General features: G+C 47.3%; 1 protein-coding gene across 1 annotated transcript; it reads left to right on the top strand.

Moving 5' to 3' along the window:
• The first annotated feature begins 3,862 nt into the window (after positions 1-3,862).
• LOC101554423 (alcohol dehydrogenase E chain) lies at positions 3,863-16,095 on the top strand. The gene is made up of 9 exons (XM_055142342.1): positions 3,863-3,932; positions 5,755-5,856; positions 7,135-7,273; positions 9,374-9,461; positions 9,543-9,762; positions 11,410-11,670; positions 12,264-12,399; positions 13,208-13,346; positions 14,888-16,095. The coding sequence occupies exons 1-9, from the start codon at positions 3,915-3,917 to the stop codon at positions 14,910-14,912; spliced, it is 1,128 nt and encodes a 375-aa protein (XP_054998317.1). The 5' UTR covers positions 3,863-3,914; the 3' UTR covers positions 14,913-16,095.
• Positions 16,096-18,992: the final 2,897 nt, after the last annotated feature.

Raw genomic sequence — 18,992 nt, 5'->3', positions numbered from 1 at the left:
CTGGGGGCATGCTCATACTTTTCTGATGGGGACTGTTTTGGGAAGAGTCTTAACCAAGGGGCATGACGTAGAGCAGGTAGACATACACAGAGACTCATTCCTTCCCTGCGTGGCATCTGCTGGAAATAAATTTACTTCCTAAAGTAATTCTCACTGCATGGCTGATCTTTAGCACACTGCCACTGTTCCTCTCTTGATTCAAATGTAAATATTTGTGGGCCATGCCCAGTAGGACTCAGAGCTGCCCCTGGCCCTTTGTCTGTACTCCCACCACCCCACCCTTGGGGGTCATGTGTGCTGAAGTCCAGAGCTGATGTCCCATGCGTGACCCTTTCAGCTCTCTCCCTGGCCCCCCTACAAACATTTTCTATAAAACACTTGTTATAAATCAACTGGGATTTAGTTGGGATCAACTCTGCACGGAGCAAGTGTTGGTTAGAGGGAAAAGGCGGGGACCTGAGAGGAGAGAACAGTTAATCATTTCTTACGATCCTTCTTACATAACTAGGTAAAACTGGAAAACCCTAGTAGAAGGGTCCATGAGGCTATAACTCAATACATTACCAGTTCATAAAAAAATATTTTGGTACTATTATGTAAGTACCACTAGAATGACTGATGATATATTTTTTTGTTTGTTTCTCTTTGGGTTTTTTTGGTTTTTTTTTTTTGCTTTTTGGGTCACACCTGGCAATGCACAGGGGTGACTCCTGGCTCTGCACTCAGGAATTATCCCTGGCCATCCTCAGGGGACCATATGGGATGCTGGGAATCGAACCTACGTCGGCTGCGTGCAAGACAAGCGCCCTACCCGTTGCGGTGATATATTTCTTAACACTCCACTAAATAAAGTGTGACTCCATCAACAACCAAAGTTTCTAACTTGGTACAACTGTACTTTCGTATCTATGTCTGTCTCTACTAGACTTTTTGATAAAAACAACACATTTAAAGGGTAGAAGTCCACCTCTAACCAATTGGTTGATCTAGATTTAAAACAAAATGACAGGAGCTCTGAACAGTACAGGGCTCTCCTTTGTGGGTTAACTTCAGGGTCTGCCCTTTGTGGCAGTTCTCAAAGCACTAAGGTCATCGCAGCCTGTCACTCTCTGAGGCAGGGAGGCACCAGAGGCAAGGCTAATGGTCACTCATTTGCTGCGACTGTCTCAGCCCCTCTGGACGGGCAGCAAGGCCCTTGGGATGAGCTGACTGACTTCCCGCTGGCTCCCACCGCGAGGACCCATGGAACCCTCGGGTCCTCTGTGCCTGCCCTGCTCTTCCTTCCCAGGGCATTGGCTCTTCAGCCCCTCCTCTTCCCACGCTCGTCCTGGAGAGACAATCTCCTCCTCCCTGCTGGTCTCCAGGCCTTTGCCCTCAGTGACCTTGGGGGTATTGAACTCCGTGGTGCGGCAGTGGACATACCTGTCTTCCTGCTCCTCCCGTCCTGTGTGGACCCTGGCATCTGCACACACTGGGCTACTCTACATGCACCGTGCTGTCCTGCATGTACTGTGTCATCCTGTGCGCGCAGTGTTAGCTGGTATGCACCATACTATCCTGTGTTGCCATGTTGTCCTGTGTGCACCATGTTGTCCTGTGTGTAGAATATTGTTCTGTGTGCACATGTTGTCCTGTGTGTAGCATGTTGTCCTGTGTATAGCATGTTGTCCTGTGTGCACATGTTGTCTTGTGTGCACATGTTTTCCTGTGTGTAGCATGTTGTCCTATGTATAGCATGTTGTCCTGTGTGCACATGTTGTCCCGTGTGCACATGTTGTCCTGTGTGTAGCATGTTGTCCTGTGTATAGCATGATGTCCTGTGTGCACATGCTGTCCTCTGTGCACATGTTGTCCTGTGTGTAGCATGTTGCCCTGCGTGCACATGCTGTCCTGTGTGTAGCATGTTGTCCTGTGTATAGCATGTTGCCCTGTGTGCACATGTTGTCCTGTGTGTAGCATGTTGTCCTGTGTGCACATGTTGTCCTGTGTGCACATGTTGCCCTGTGTGCACAAGCTGTCCTGTGTGTAGCACGTGTCCTGTGTGCACCAGGTTACCCTATGTGCACTATGTTGACATGATTGCTCATGTTATCTGTGAGCACACAGGACAACACAGTTTTAATTCCGGGATTAAAAAATTACTAACTATGTGGAATGGGGATCCTGAGGAGAAATTCTCTAAAGTAATGTGTGAAGGGGCTTGAGCGATAGCACAGCAGGTAGGGTGTTTGCCTTGCACGTGGCCGACCCGGGTTCGATTCCCAGCATTCCATATGGTCCCCCAGCACCGCCAGAAGTAATTCCTGAATGCAGAGCCAGGAGTAACCCCTGTTCATCGCGGGTGTGACCCAAAAAAGCAAAAAAAAAAAAAAGCAACAATATAACATAAAATAAAGTAACACATGAAGCGAAAAAGTATTTTGACAGGAATGTTTGAGTAGGAAAGTGTATGGAAGTAATAGGAAGAAAAATCCACGGGGGAGAAAATTTCCTGAGCACCAGAGAGAGCGTTCCAAGAGCTGGAACTCATTCCTGGCATGTGCAGAGCTGTGGGTCCAACCCCGGCAACACCAGGCACTGCCCGGTACTGCCCGGTATCTCCCAGAGCTGCCTGAGAGTGCACCCCTATTAAAAGGAAGAAACGAAAGCTCCTGGGGCAAGAGAGCACAGCAGGGAGGGTGCCTGCCTAATATGCAGCCAATCCGGGTTCAATCCCCGCACCCCAGATGGTCCCCCAAGCACCACCAGGAGGAATCCTGAGTGCAGAGCCAGGAGTAAGCCCTGAGAATCACGTGGTGTGGCCCCCCACCCCCCAAAAGGAAAACTTTCTAAGGAAAGAAACCTATTCAGTAAGGAGTCTGGTGAGGAAAAATTGTCTGAGAATGATTGTTTTAGGAGAAATGTCTTAGTGAAAAGTCTGAGGGGTATAAAATCTATGAAAAGTTTAAAAGTAGAAAATTCAAGGCATGAATTATATTGGGAAAGGGGTTCATGAGATCAAAGATAGTGAGTATAAAAACAGAAATGTCCATTGTGAGAGGAGTTCTGAGGAGATAAAAGTATAGACGCGGCAAGTCTGGCAGGACAAATTCTATTTGGAACGGAGTCCCTGACAAAGTCCTTGACGAGAAACTTTGAGTTGGAAGATTTATTGGGGGTGGTGTTCTGAGGAGTTGAGCAAAGCAAATTCTGAGGTTAAAAAACAAAATTTTTTTTTGAAAAGGTAACCCTAAGGAACAAAAACCTGAGAACACTCTAGTGGATAAAACGTTTGTGAGGAGAAAAATATGAAAAGAAACCTCCATTGTAGGAAGAGATTTGATTAGAAAAGTCTCTGAGAATATTTTAAGCAAGGAAAAAAATCTATCTGGGAAGTGATACTTTCATAGTCTTTAGGAGAAGTATTTAAAGAAAAGTTTATTGTGAAAAGTAAGAAATTATGATTAATAAACTGAATTATTTAAGAAATTAGTGGCTTATGTATTAGGCACAAATTTCCTGAGTGCCCTCCGGGTACTTGTGGGGTAGCTGTCTGGGAAGCTGCCTGCTGCTCCAATTCCACATGTGAATCTGCAGTTGTGACTTCATTCTCCCAGAGGCAAACGACTCTGAACAAACCGTGTGGGACAGAGGAAGAAGCATAGCACCCAGGAACATGTGCATCTCCAGCCTAAGGAAATGAAAATGTTATTTGAAATTGGCATTTTTCAAAGGAAGTCAAAGTTTGAAAACATATTCAGAGTCATTTTCTTTTTATTGGGTCTATGAATAAGCTGACGAGTGTTGCTTTAAGGTCCCAGGTCACGTGTGTGGAATCGGGTGTTACTCAAGCATATAAAATCCCTGTGCAATAAATCTACTATAGACTCCAGCAGAAAAGACGTGGCAAGAATTCACCAGAAAGAAACAAAAACATGAGCACAGCAGGAAAAGTAAGCACAAATCTTTATTTGGGGAAATATATTTTTATTAGTATAATATATAAGAAGATATAACTGAAATGTCTAATTTAAATCTCATATCTAACATAGAAACAATATAAACGGAACTACAACATAAAACATATGCTTTCATATGCTTTAATAGAAGGTATATATTTAACTGCAACTGAAATAGCTTTAACAAAAACTATATATCTATAGTATGAAGTCTTAATTTCTCATATTAAATGCATTGTGATGCTTAAAGTTTGTCAAGAGTAACTTGTAAATATAAAGTTAGAAATGTTTCTGATAAAGTTGAGAATTATAATTTAAATGTGTTACTCTTTGTAATCATTATTTTTATTAGCACTGAAAATTTAAGTCCGGTGAAAATTCCGTGAGAAGAATTTGATTCAATGGACCTTGAAATGCCTTTTGAACTTGAATGTGAAATGTCTTACAAAAAACAAACTCATCTGAAATTATTGGGATCAAAGTTAAGCAAACCAAGATCAATGTGTGATTACGACACAAGCCAGGAATTTTCAGTAGAAACCCTCTAAAATAATGTCTTCTCCATACAAAAGTGAATACTTCTGAAAATGTAATGACTAGCTTTAAATGAATTATTAGCTAAGGACAGAGTTACTTGGGTCAAAGTATTCTGTGGATTCACGTTTATGTGTACCATGTGTACAAACTGGTGTATAGGGTCACGAAAGTTACTAGAATGGTTTCCAGTGGGTTTATTGTATTGTCGCACAACATAATACCTTCCATAACTGAATTTCGAGATTCTGAGATTTCTGTACACACTGCAGTGCAGCAGACTTTATAGGAGTTTGAGCAATAAGATTCTTGGAGACCATATGGCTAGCCAATTATGAATTTCATATTCCAATTTTTTTCATTCATTACTGGTTGACATTACAATGGCATGTTACATTTTAATTGAATTGATAGCAAAGATAAACATCAAAGTTAGGAAAGAGATAAATCCATTAAAACTGTTTGGTCTCCAAAATCCTTTCTTTCAAAGTGTACCTCAAAAGTCTTGGTGAGAATAATAAATAACAGGCAATCAATTCTCACACCTGAGGTAAAACATCAATAACGAAACACATCATTTACATTTACTACCCTTCCTACATTCAATTTTCTGCAAATGCTAGAAGTCGTAACACTACTAGGGTACGTTTGAGGATTTGGTAAACTAATAAAAGCACTCAGGAAACTAGTGGTGTGTGAAACTAGTCAACAAGTGTTCCTCAGTGTTGTCATCGCTTCTATTAATAGTCCCCTTTTTCTGGTTAGTCCCTCACTGCAGTGGAGAGGGAGGCTCTGTGGATTGAACGCCGGATCAGACTCTGGCAGACGGGCTGAGCCACAGCACAGCGAGTAGGGCTCTGGCCTCACGTATAGCTGACCCAGGTTTGATCCCCGGCACCCGACATGGCCCCGGAGCCAGCCAGGAGTTGATTCCTGAACAGAGAGCCAGGAATAAACTCTGAGTTCTGCTGGGTGTAGCCCCAAAATAAATAAAAACCAAACAAACACAAAAGATTGCTTGGCAGAAGCACAGAACTGAGCAGAAGAGTGAGCAGTCTCGGGTCTAACAGCAGAATAAGCTGATCTGGAGCCTCCTACACAGGCTGCAGCTGGGGGTAAAGGACACGTCCCACAGCTTTACATGTTTTCTGTCCAAGTGGCTTGTTTCTGTGGACTTGTCAAATACCTGGAATGCAATGAACGTCCCACCTACGATGATCCCTAAAAACACAGTCCCAGATTAGAAGTGGGGAAGGCTGGGGCCGTCACTGTTTCCTTGCAGGCCATCAAGTGCAAGGCCGCTGTGCTCTGGGAGCCGAGGAAGCCTTTTGCCATCGAGGAGGTGGAGGTCGCCCCCCCTAAGGCCCATGAAGTTCGTATTAAGGTAAAACATTCCACCGTTTCTCTGTCATTTTAGCTCTAAGAAGCATTTCCGAGGACGAGGAGTGAGGCTCTGTGGTGAGGTGCCTTGCCCTGTGCGGGCCTGGATTTGACCCCCGGGTCCACGTACCCCTGAGCATCACCCAAGCACTGCAACAGAAGCAATTTTTATGAAATGATAAAACTGGAAGTAACCAAAATTCCTTTAAGAGATGCTTTTGTGGCGGGGCCGGCCTAGCCGTGCTCGGGAGGCTGGAGGGGCCACTGGTGAGCCTGAGCAGCCCGGTCTCAGCTCCAGGCAAGGCCCGGGACGCAGTGGGGCTGGGACCCCGCAGTGCCGGGGATTGTCCGAGCCACCTGCCATGCAGAGCACTGTGATCTCAGGGGACCAGGTGGCACCGGGGATGGATCACCAGTCAGGCCCATGCCAATCCCACAGCCTGACTGCTGCAGTAACTCCTAGTACTAGCCCCATTAGGAGACACTTTTCAGGTAAATGGACATCCAGATATGAATTAAGGAAACATATACATCGGTATTAAGGAAACATATCACTGTATCACTGTATCACTGTCGTCCCATTGCTCATCCGTTTTCTCTAGCGGGCACCAGGAACGTCTCCATTGTGAGACTTGTTACTGTTTTTGGCATATCGAATACGCCACGGGTAGCTTGCCAGGCTCTGCCGTGCAGGTGGGATACTCTCGGTAGCTTGCCAGGCTCTCCGAGAGGGGCACAGGAATCGAACCCGGTCGGCCAACACCCTACCCACTGTGCTATCATTCCAGCCCACGGAAGCACATAAATGGTTTAATTTTTATTTAAAATGAACAAAAGACTAGATATAGAACAATCTCAACATATTTTACATTTTGGGCAGGAGAAAACAAAGTGCAAAGGAACATGTGTTAAGATTTCAAATGTCACGTCAGCAGGTAGCACTTGGCTTGTTTTCTCAGTGCTAATCTGCATCTTCTCCTTCTATTAACAAGGGTGCATTCTTGTATGTTGTGTGACTTAATTCAGAAGCAATCATTTCACAGTTTACTCCAAAATATTGAATTCCAGAAAGGAAAGTTTTACCTAAATAATCTTGGGGCAACATGGAACCTTCTGTATTTGGGAGGAGAGGTGATTGTTAAAATAATAATAATCCCCCCCTCTGGTCAAAAAAAAGGAAAAACCTCTTAAGGCCCCTGATGTTAGGAAATTGGGTCTGTCCGACCCGTCCAAGGGCTGTTGCCTGCCCTCACCACAAGTCCGGCCATCATCCTCCCTGCAGATGGTGGCCACGGGGATCTGTCGCTCAGATGACCATGCGACTGTGGGCTCCCTTGTCACACCGCTTCCCGCGGTCCTGGGCCACGAGGGGGCCGGCATTGTGGAGAGCGTCGGAGAAGGCGTGACGACCGTCAGACCAGGTACAGAAGCTCCACTGTCCCCCAGTCCCCAGCCCAGCAGAGACACGGAGACGGCTGGACACAGAGGCCTCGCCCGCGGCTCATTCCCCGGGCGCCCAGCCACGAAGGAGGGCTGCTGCAAGGCCACATTCCTGCCCCGGCCAGGGCGGGAGGGCTGGGGACAAAGTCGCCGTCTATCTCTGATTGTGTGTCACTGTGTGTGTGTCGCTCTGTGTAGATACAGATAGCGCTGTTCATTTTAGCTCCGTGATTCACGATACCTGGTGCCAAGTTCCAGCACCTGCCCCCCACCAGGGCCACTCCCCCCCTCTTGTCCCAGCCCCTCTCCAGGGTCACTCCCCACCCCACTGCCCTGTCCCCAACCCCTCCCCAGCCCCTCCGCAGCCCCTCCCCAGGGTCACTCCCCGACCCCACTGCCCTGTCCCCAGCCCCTCCCCAGGGTCGCTCCTGGACCCCACTGTCCTGTCCCCAGCCCCTCCCCAACCCCTCCCCAGGGTCACTCCCCCCCTCCTGTCACCAGCCCCTCTCCAGCCCCTCCCCAGGGTCACTCCCCAACCCCACTGTCCTGTCCCCAGCCCCTCCCCAGCCCTTCCCCAGGGTCACTCCCCGACCCCACTGCCCTGTCCCCAGCCCCTCCCCAGCCCTTCCCCAGGGTCACTCCCTGACCCCACTGCCCTCTCCCCAGCCCCCACCACCAGCTGCCACAGGAAACTCATTTCTCTCGCCCAGTTTTCCAGTGCTGTTCCTTTGGGCATCTGTTACTTCCTCCTACATCTCTATATCCCCATACATCTGTTCCTCTTCAGACTCACTCCACTTGGCATGCGAATGAGATGAATATTTTCAGAGGGAAAGGGTGAATAGACAGAAAATGTCTGTACCATCATCATCTCCATATAAAGTTTGTGTATTAAGTGCCGTGCCCAATCCTTCCTCTGAGTTGTGGCTATAGAAAAGATCATGTTTAATTCTAAAAAGTCACTCAACAGGTGAGTCTGAACTACTTCTTATCAGTAATCTGTGCACAGAAATAACAAAATTAATGATATGGTTTGGGTCCTTAGTACTTCCTTAGTTAGAAATAAACCATGTGTGACACCCTTACATTTCATCATAGCAAGAAAAATAGGTTACTCACAAATTATCAGCTATATTTGAAAATCAGTCAGACCCTAAAAGAAAGTGACAAGCTCATTATTAAGGCTTGGAGTTTTCAAAGGAATTTCTTTGAATTCTTCTTTGGTAGTTTTCCTTTCTAAAAAGCTCTTAATTGGGGCTGGAGTGATAGCACAGCGGGTAGGGCGTTTTCCTTGCACGCAGCCGACCCGGGTTCGATTCCCAGCATCCCGTATGGTCCCCCAGCACTGCCAGGAGTAATTCCTGAGTGTAGAGCCAGGAGTAACCCCTGTGCATCACTGGGTGTGACCCAAAAAGCAAAATAAATAAATAAATAAATAAATAAACAAAACTCTCTTAAGTAAATCATTTTGCAATAAAGACAAGCACAGTTAATATGCTAAGATAAGAAATAGATGTCAACTTCCCCTTCTCTCTACATTCCACACTGTTACAAAATGCAACAGCTAATGGAATAAAGGTGACTATTTACAGCGCAGATTCATGCCAGCCTCAACTGAAGATAGTCCCAGCTTTCACGGTGTTGAATGGGAAACTTTGTATAACACCATGGAAACAAATGCACAAAAAAAGAGATTTCTCATAGGAAGCTCTTAAAAATTCATGCCTGGGCCTGAGCAAGAGCACAGCCCATACGGCATTGCCTTGCATGCTGCTGACCCAGGTTCAATACCTGGCATCCCATATAGTCCCCTAAGTGCCACCAGGACTAATTCCTGAGTGCAGAACCAGGAGTAACCTCTGAGCATAGCTGGGCATGATCCCAAAAAATAATAAATTGATGCCATTCCCCACCCCTTTGGGAGTTTTCAAGGGCACAGCAATCCCTCCAGGGAACAGTGGCAGAGCAATGACCAGTCCCGTGTGGCCACGGCCTATCTCTAGAGCCTGGAGAAGCCCAGAGCACACTCTGGGTCCTTACTGGGTAAGTGCTGAACAAGGGTCTCATTCCTCCCTCTCCAGGTGACAAAGTCATCCCGCTGTTCATTCCACAGTGTGGGAAGTGCAAGGTCTGCGAGCACCCAGAAGGGAACCTCTGCTTGAAAAATGAGTAGGTTCCCCATCCCCACCCAGAGGAGGTGAGCTTGCTTGTGGGGGATGCTCCTGTCTCACAGCCGGTGTGTATCCCCAGAATTTCCAAGCCAAGAGGGACCATGCAGGACGGGAGCACCAGGATCACCTGCAGAGGGAAGCCCATACACCACTTCATAGGCACCAGCACCTTTTCCCAGTACACGGTGGTGGAAGAATACGCAGTGACCAAAATCAACGCTGCCTCCCCGCTGGAGAAAGTCTGTCTCATTGGCTGTGCGTTTTCCACGGGATACGGGTCTGCCACCAAAGTTGCCAAGGTAGGAATGACACGAGCAATAACCCAGTTTCATTTGGATTATCAGGAAGGAAAGGAAAGCAATTAATCACAGCATCAGAGCACAGTCACCTGATTTCCAGGGATTTTCCCTGGCCCCCGTAACAGCATGGGTGGACCTCACAGATTTGGGTCCTGATCATGACTGGAAACAAGTGATTTCCGGGAGAATTGAGGGCATATCCAGGAGATTCACGTTGGCAACAGATTGACGTTAAGAAAGTGTCAAGAGGTGGTGTTTTCAATATTATTCTAAACTTGCTCTCTAGGGATCACTAACCGTCAGCATCACTCCACGGTCCCTCAGGCACGGTAGGAGCTTCTGCTCCAGGGATCCTCTCCCGGCAGAGTTGAAATCAGTAGTGGAGTACAGAGCCTCCCCCAGAACACCTCCAGCCCAAACTGCACCAACACCCCCCCCCTGTGGGCCCTAGGAGGAAGGTCAGAGTCAGTAACCCAGTGGGCATTTATTTCATTAATCAGGGAGGCTCACTGTTCCCTTTTCTTCCTGCCACACTCACATACACATGCACACGAGTATACAGTCACACTCACAAAAACATACACCAGAAGTAATATGTTACAAGGACAAACTTTAGAGTCTTCTCTTTCTAAAAGATTGGGGACCCAGCCGTTATTTCTCCATTTTGTGGAACTGAGGCCCAGACAGTCATTTGCCCCAAAGCTCACAGTTGGTTTCCACCAGAACCCATCTGTCAGAACTCCTACTGCACCCTGCCCTAATCTCCCTTTCCCTGCACCTTTGCACCACACTCACAGCTTTTTCCAAGAGGTTAACCGTAATGTAGGATGATGACATGAGATGAGAATAATATTGACCCACGCCGATGGCTAACAATTGACAGGGTTTACGAAAACCATCCCTAGTCCCTGGCCACGGGAATCCCCAAATGTTTGTGGACAGGAAAAAGTCCCTATGTAGCTGCCACATTTGTTTCAGCAGGTGATGGGACAGCCTCACACAGACCCAAGCCAAAGGTCCCCGTAATTAAAATCAGGACCACTCCCCACTACATTACTCTTCAACATGCGCTTTGGAAAGGAGGGATGGCGACCACTCAGATCACATGGGCCTCGGGCTCTGCCTCCCCCTGACTTCTGCTCTGTGTGTGGCCACAGCTACGGGGCTTTCCCAAGCCCACAGGGAAGACTGAGGCGATTCTGTCTCCCAGCACAAAGCTCCCCACACATCCCAAATGGTGTTGGTGTGTGTTTGTGCCATACAAGCTAGCTGCTAATGTCACTGAAGTTTTCTGGGGTGGTGGGGGAATCCCTCACATTTAGAACTCAAATATCATTCAATTTTGGAGTTACCTAGGGCCAGGGCCTCACCTGTAGAGCTTCTAGTTGAATTGCTGATGAGCTAAGACCTGAGTATTGATGTTTTAAAGCTCCATAGAGGAGTCTAATGTCCAACAAAGCCCTAGAACCAACAACATAGTTCAAGTCACTTAAGCAAAGGAACAGAAGTCTAAGGAGGTTTTGACAGCAGGCGGCAGAACCTAAGCACTCTTGGGTGCTCCTGATGGCAGGTGAAGTATGGCAATTAAATCGGCTTGTGACTTTCCATGAATCATTTCTTAGTTCATCTTCGTTTTCTGTAAAACAGGTCACTCCAGGCTCTACCTGCGCCGTGTTTGGTCTTGGGGGAGTCGGCCTGTCCGTTGTGATGGGCTGTAAAGCGGCTGGGGCAGCCAGGATCATCGGAGTAGATATCAACAAAGACAAATTTGCAAAGGCCCAAGAGGTGGGTGCCACGGAGTGCATCAGCCCACGGGACTTCCAGAAACCCATCGAGGAGGTGCTGAAGGAGATGAGTGGAGGAGGTGTGGACTTTTCATTTGAAGTCATTGGTCGGCTCGACACCATCGTAAGTACCAGGAAAGGCCATGCTGGCCCTAAACATTGCCTGTCCAAGCAACTAACCCTCAGCCAAACCACCCCCGGATGGACCACTGAGCATAGCTGAGGGTGGCTCCTATAAAAACACGGGACATGAGGGGGGAAATGATGATAGAACTGCCTTTAGACATTACAATACCTGATTCAAAGTGCTGAGTTCACAATATTCACTTAATCAAAAATGAGAAGTGACTGAACTCACTGATTGAGAGACATGTGATGAAAAGCATTACCCTTAGAACCAGATTCTGTGGCTATTTTTATGTTTGTGATGATAGTTCTAAATAAGAATTAAGTTCACCAAAATTTGTTCATCCGTTGTCTCACTTATAAACTATTGTTTATAAGGGGATGTGGATCAGCTGTTGAGCTCCTGCCTGCATGGGTGAGCACTGAGTTCAGTTCCCAGCATCATCGGAACAAAAGGCAGACAGCATCTTCTGGACATTCCCTACTGTGGGGCACTTGGCTCTGGAGAACAATGGAGAGTGAAGAATACGCTCCTCTCTCCACACACCCAAGGTCCGTCTAAGTCAGTGTGACATGTTCCTTTTGTCCCAGATGGCTGCCCTGATGAGCTGTCAGGACTCGTATGGAGTAAGCGTCATTGTTGGAGTCGCTCCTAAATCAGAGACCCTTTCTCTGAACCCCTTGCTGCTGCTGACTGGACGGACATTGAAAGGAGCTATTTTTGGTGGTACGTAGTCAAGCACGAGGGCCGGACTTTACAATAAAACCCCAGGACTTCTTCCCTTCCATAAGGGACAAGGCCAGGGTCTGGAGTGATAGCACAGCGGGTAGAGTGTTTGCCTTGCACGCGGCCAACCTGGGTTGGATTCCCAGCATCCCACATGGTCCTCCGAGCACCACCAGGAGTCATTCCTGAGTGCAGAGCCAGGAGGAACCCCTGTGCATTGCCGGGTGTGATCTGTATAGTCAAAAAAAAAAAGTGACAAGAGCAGGTTTTTAAAAGAAACATGGTTTAAAAAGTAAAATTTAAATAGATAGATAGATAGATAGATAGATAGATAGATAGATAGATAGATAGATTCAGCCCTAAATCAACTAGAAGTGGAGTGATATGCACAAAAGGTCCTGAGACAGACTTCCTGGCATCCCCATACGCTCTTTCATGTCACTTCCAGTGAGCACTTTAGCACCAAGCAGAGCCCAGGAGATGCATCACTATAACCCATGTCCACACTCATCACCCAGATAGATGCAGAATTTGCTCCTTGACTTTGGGAATAACCATGTGTTCTATAATTTCTCTGTAAGAGGACAAATAACTAAGGGTCTAAGTTGAGTTTATATAGGACGAATAAGAACCAAGTCAAAGCACCCCAAAGGGTATTGAAGCAGATTATTTATCAGCTCCAATAATAGGAACATGTGGCTTGTAGCACCTTTTATAAACTTCATTTGAATTCTATTGGAAATCTCCCTTGGAACTTCTAACTAAAACACTTTCTGAGTCTAACAATGGTATCATTTCACCCACACAGGCTTTAAGAGTAAAGATTCTGTCCCAAAACTTGTTGAAGATTTTATGGCTAAGAAGTTTCCCATGGATTCATTAATAACCCATGTTTTACCTTTTGAAAAAATCAATGAGGGATTTGAGCTACTTCGTTCTGGAAAGAGGTAAATTATTCTGGACACTCAGTCTACTGAACATCATTCATCAGGAAGGAATTTAGGAAAAAGCAGGTTCTCTAGCATCTCAGATATGCAGGTTACATCCTTCTTACAAGGCTGTTATGATATTTGCATCAGAAATTCAAACAGAAAGCCTATATCCTATGTTACACCAATTTTATGCCTGGAAATCTAGTCTGCAAAGATAAAAACATGTAAGCGAACATATGTTCACTCAAGCATTAACTATTATAACATAAAAATAGAGAAACCATAAAATTCATCATTAAGGGACAGTTAAGTAAATTCAAGAAGAAATCAATGATGCCATCTTTTAAAAGTCACCCTGGGTTCTAGAATTGAAAACACAAACTCCTCTCTACAATACAACCCCAAGTCTTTGATATGAGTCTATAGGGGAAATTATGTGTGTATAGGGCAAAGTTGACAGAAATTCTGGGGCCAGGAGAGAGTGCAGCAGTTAAGGCACCGGCGAGGCGCACGCCCAGCCTGGGTCCATCAGCACCACTGGCCCCAGCACCGCCGTCCCCAGGAACCATCAGCTGCAGCTCCTTAGCCCCAGAAGCCCCAAAGCACCATCAGGTGGTCCAGGAAACCCCTGGCACACAGCCCCGAGCAGCACCACCTCTCGGGCCTGAGCTGAACCACCGTCCCCATCAGCCAACAATGGCCCAGGCCTCCTATACAGCTCCTGGGCAGTCCCCCACGGGAAAACCCGTGGAAATACCAGCCTGGTTGTCTCTCCGCTGGGGTTACGTGTCTGATCTTCCCAAGAATAGACGCTTTAACAATTCAAACACCTTTACTATCCGCTTCTAGACTTCTCAGGAAGTTATTTATCGGGACGGGGCCATAGCACAGAGGGTAGGGAGTCTGCCTGGCATGGCGCCTGAGCACCACCAGAGTAATTCCTGAGTGCAACTGAGCATTGCTGGGTGTGACCCAAAAAGCTAAAAAAGAAAATTCTCCATCAGATTCTATTATACTTTTAAGACCTTTTAATAAACCATATTTATATGGCCTTCACTAAATTTTCACTCTTTCAGTCAGGTTTCTTGGGCTACCCAACAGGTATAATTTGTGCAACTTTGTACTTAGCTCCCTGCAGCCACACTCAGATGTATGAGCTGGAGCAAGGTACTGCTCTCAGTACCTCAGTGTGTCTGACCTCTGAAGTGGACATAGGAGTAGAAACTCCTTGACAGCTCTTGTTTAAGTTGAGTGATGAGACGGGTGCTAACAGCAATAACTCACTACACGTCAGCCCACTGAGCACAACGGCTCTCACGCTTCTGTGACGATGCAAATATATAACAAAGCCTACATACATCCATACTCAGGATGTGTGATTGAGCTAAAGGTTGGAGGGGCCCCAAGAGAGAGCCAGGAGCCACGGACTGTTCTTGACCTTGGCCTGACTCAAGGACAGAGAGGTGGGTCCATGCAGCCTTCCCCTGGGAAACGTCCGTGCAAGACTCCGCATCATCTCAACGTTAACCAGTTGGTATTTTCTCTTTCCTGTTCAGTATCCGCACGGTCCTGACGTTCTGAGGTCATACGAAGGTCACCTTTCCTGGGAGCAACCTCCCAGCCCTTCCGTCATAAGGACCATCGCTGAAGGACACCACTAACTCTGGTTTCAAAGATGCTGTCAATTACACATGGGTACTTTCCAAAAAAATGATTGATGTGGAATCATTTTCCTAGAAAATGTGTGAGCTCTTCCTTAGTGAGAGCTAGATTAAACACCCGCCAGGCTGTTCATATTTATATGATCAACTTCTTTCTTAGCCATCCTGAGCCTGCCATTTTTCCCTTTGAGCAAAGATGTTTCTCTTCACTTATTGCATTTTGTTGTTTCTTTGCTGCCCTATGTCCTGATGTTAACCTACTTGCCCCAGTAATCAAGATGAACGATTGTATTTGAAACCTTCTACGTCTATTCCCATTGTCTGTGTTTTCTTTTCTATAAATGTACCAAAACCTGTGGGTAACAGTGAATCTGGGGAAGGAGACATTCAGATTTCTTAAGTGGAGAGGGTCTGAAACTCAAATGCAATAATTTTTTAGGCAAATACATCACTTTTCCCTGCGGTAGACAGGAGTATCTATATTCCTTGTATACTATTTGAATGAGTAATATAAAATGAATATGTAAATTACCCCTCTAAATAATTAATGTATGAATGTACATTCCCTTAAAAGTAGTTTCATGATTTCACATGACAAACATGAAGTTCAGATATTAATTGTGAAACCTGAACAATCCCTGAGATAATATTTTAAAAATCTGTAATTGTGCTTTATTGATTAGATCATCTTAATCGTTACATTGAGCTGAAAATATGTTCTATGATAATTGAGAGGTAATGTGGTGGACTGAAGGGTAGGAACGAGAATGCGGAATGGTGGGCCCTGCAGCCCCACGGTGGCTGGGAGACCTCCAAGGCTGCGCCTACTTGCTAAGGGACTGAGTGCCCCAGTGCCCATGGACATTTTGGGGGAAAAATCAATATCAACTATTTCTCTTAATGACAGCTCTAAATCCAAGTCTATCCCTCTGGAATCTGTTTTTCAGTCCACAGGAGCGTACTCGTGCATTGTTAGTGCTTTCCTACCGCCAGAGGAAGATCTGCGTCTTGTACTCTATCTTTAAATGCAACAAAAAGCTTGTTCTTCCTGGATTTTTTGCTATCTCCAAACATGTGATTGCTGACTCTCAACAGATTTTATAATAAACAAAAGATTCCTGACTTCAAGGAACTTTTATTTTCTTGGAAAACAGTCAGACCAGGGTTGGACCTGAGTCAGGAACGGGAGAGCTGGAAGGGTGGCGGGAGGAAGGTGGCTGGGAACAGGAGCATCTCACCGGCCAGGGCCACAGGCAGGACACTCACACTTCAGAGCGAACAGGAGTGCCCCAGGGCCGGGACCCAGGTTGCAGTCCAGCCTGTCTCGCCCCTGGCTGCCCCTGGACATAGCTTTGTTGCTGTTGTTTCAGTTTCTTGTTTATGTGTTTGTCTTTTGGGTCACACCCGGTGATGCTCAGGGCTACTCCTGGCTCTGCACTCAGGAGTCACCCCAGTGGGGCCCGGGAACGCAGGGCCAGCCTTGGTATGGCAAATGCCCACCTGCTGCACTGTGGCCGAGCCTGGTGCTTCCCAATGCAGCAACAGAACAAGGAGCCGTCTGGGGTGGAGGCAAGCAACCCTGTCTCCTCCTTCTCCCCTTCTCCCTGGGGCTGTGCGGACAATCACACACGCGGAAGGCTCGTCCACTCAGCAGCGGGCACTCAGGTGCTCACTGCCACACACAGGAAGCCGCCCTCCGTGCCCATCTTCCGGGACAGAAGAACCCATGAGACGCCGTCTGCTCCCGTCTGCTTTTCGTTCTGGCCCTACGTGCACCTTCAGCCCTCCGCAAGGCTCCTCTTCATCCCTTACCCGCCCTGCCATTCCGGGTGGGCGTGCCTTCGGGGGGACGAGCCAGCTCAGAGGGCCTTCACACCCCTGGACTACCACCAGCGCAGAGTAACGGCCACTGTTGCTGCCCTAGTGACCGTGGCCAGCGCCTGGAGAGTGGGAAACAAGACTCGGCTGTAAGCCGCCGAGTTCGGCTGTGGCAAACCTGCCTGCCAAAGAGCTTCTCTTCTGAGCCGCAGCCGAGCCTCAGGCCTGCGCAGAGGTTGCCTCACAGATAACCTTTAGCACTGTTTGAACTTTTACTCAAACCTGCAAATAACTTTCAAAGATTGTGTCTCATGGGGCCAAGACCTCATATTGTTTATGTACATATGTATGTCTACCTAAGTTTGGAAATTCATTGTTGATTTACAACTAAATCCTTTGCCAGTAGAGACACCAGAAGTTAGCAGTGAAATGTGCCCATATGGGGTAAGTCAGGTTTTATCATCTCTCCGATTACCTGTGGATTAAAATCTCACTCCAAGTCTCTCCTCCCATCTCTACTTCCCCGTCTCCTTCATATTGTTCACAAGATTCCAAAACTTGGGGCCAGAGTGATGGGACAGTGGGTAGGTCACTTGTCTTACTCGCAGCTGACCCAGGTCTAATCTCTCAGTCCCCATATTGTCTCCTGGGCCCACCAGTAGTGATCCCTGAGCACAGACCAAGAGTAAGCCCTGAGAATTGCTGGTTGTGGCCAAAACACCAAAAATATTCCAAAATTTGGGGCAGGGAAGAGAGTTCAAGGGCTGGAGTGCTGGTTTGTATGCATCCTCAGTTCCTCGCGGTCCCCAAAGCATTGCTTATTACTTGAAGGTGATGCTTTTCTAAACATCTCCCCTGACCACAGAAGTTTATACATGTGAAAATGTACTGAAAAAAGAATAACAAACACAGAGGTATAGGTAATCGATAATTATACAGGAGATTTCCTGATCAATGTGTTCGTTTTCTATTACTCCGTAACGTAAACAAGGAAGACGTGAGCAGACAGCTCTGCATGCCCACACGGCCCCGTCTCAGCCCTCACCACCTCTCGGGCTGCAGTGAGTTACACCAAATACTGGATGGTAAGTAATGGTGCCACGCGTGGGCGCTTCCCAAAGTGCCCCAGGAACGGCAAAGTCTCTGGTTCAGTCACCGCTATCTTTCCCACTGGCTCTGCATCTGCCCCGTCTTCCTCCCTGCCCAGCTCGCAGACTGCAGACCTGAGAGGTAGAACAGTTTTTCCTCTGACACAATGTTGATTTCATCTTTGCCAGGGAATTTAATCCCGCCTTCCGCACATGAAGGGAATCAGTCCCTGCAGGCGGGAAGGAGCTTGTGAATGACAGTCCTGGGGAGAGCGGAGCCGCGTCCCTGGCAGGGACCCTGGAGGTTGCATAACCGCACCAAAGGGCCAGTTCCACGTTCCTGCTTCTCTCCTCTTCCTCCCTCCTCTTCTGAGCCAGACAAGTAAGAAACAAACACACCCCCTGTTGTGGCATGGCACATACCGTCCATTTCTCCTCTCTGGACGTAGGATAGAAATTCTCTCTCTCCCTTTTTTTTTTTTTTCAAATAATTTCCCAAGAGGGAACTGCTGGAGTTGACTGTATGAATACTTTTTAAAATGCATCTAATTTTCGCTCTTTGCCCTTCTATTGTTGTTGTTCCGATATCCAGTGGTCATGGTGTGCAGAGATGGCGCTTACAGTGGTGCCAGGGACCCACACAGCAGGCTGCCGGGAGGGCACTCACCAACAGGGCAGTGCTGGGGATCTAGTTCCAAGCCTCTTGCCAGCAAGAGCCACAGCCCTGGACCCCAATTTTCTCCTGTTTTAAAAACCTGGCGCTGAGGGTGCTCTTGGGAAGGTGGGAGGCACCGGCCCCTCCCACCGCTGCCGAGATGTGACCCCAGGGGCCGCACACGCGTGCAGCTCCTCCACAGCCGCACGAGCGTGAATCCAGACCCAGCTGAACCAACTTCAACATGGGCAGCTCCTTGCAGATTGTCTCCAGCCAGAGAACTAAGCCGAGACCCCATGCCCGCCCAGGAGGGGAAAGGTATTTCTCTCTCTCGCCTGTCCCTTCCCGGGGATGAAGGGCGTGGGGACCGCCATATTATGACGACCACAGATGGGGTTTACCAGCTTGCAATGATCCGGAAGAAATCTCCCTGGACTTA

This window comes from Sorex araneus, chromosome 6, assembly GCF_027595985.1.
Source record: "Sorex araneus isolate mSorAra2 chromosome 6, mSorAra2.pri, whole genome shotgun sequence".
NCBI lineage: Eukaryota > Metazoa > Chordata > Mammalia > Eulipotyphla > Soricidae > Sorex > Sorex araneus.
This window is presented reverse-complemented; position numbering and strand designations above follow the sequence as displayed.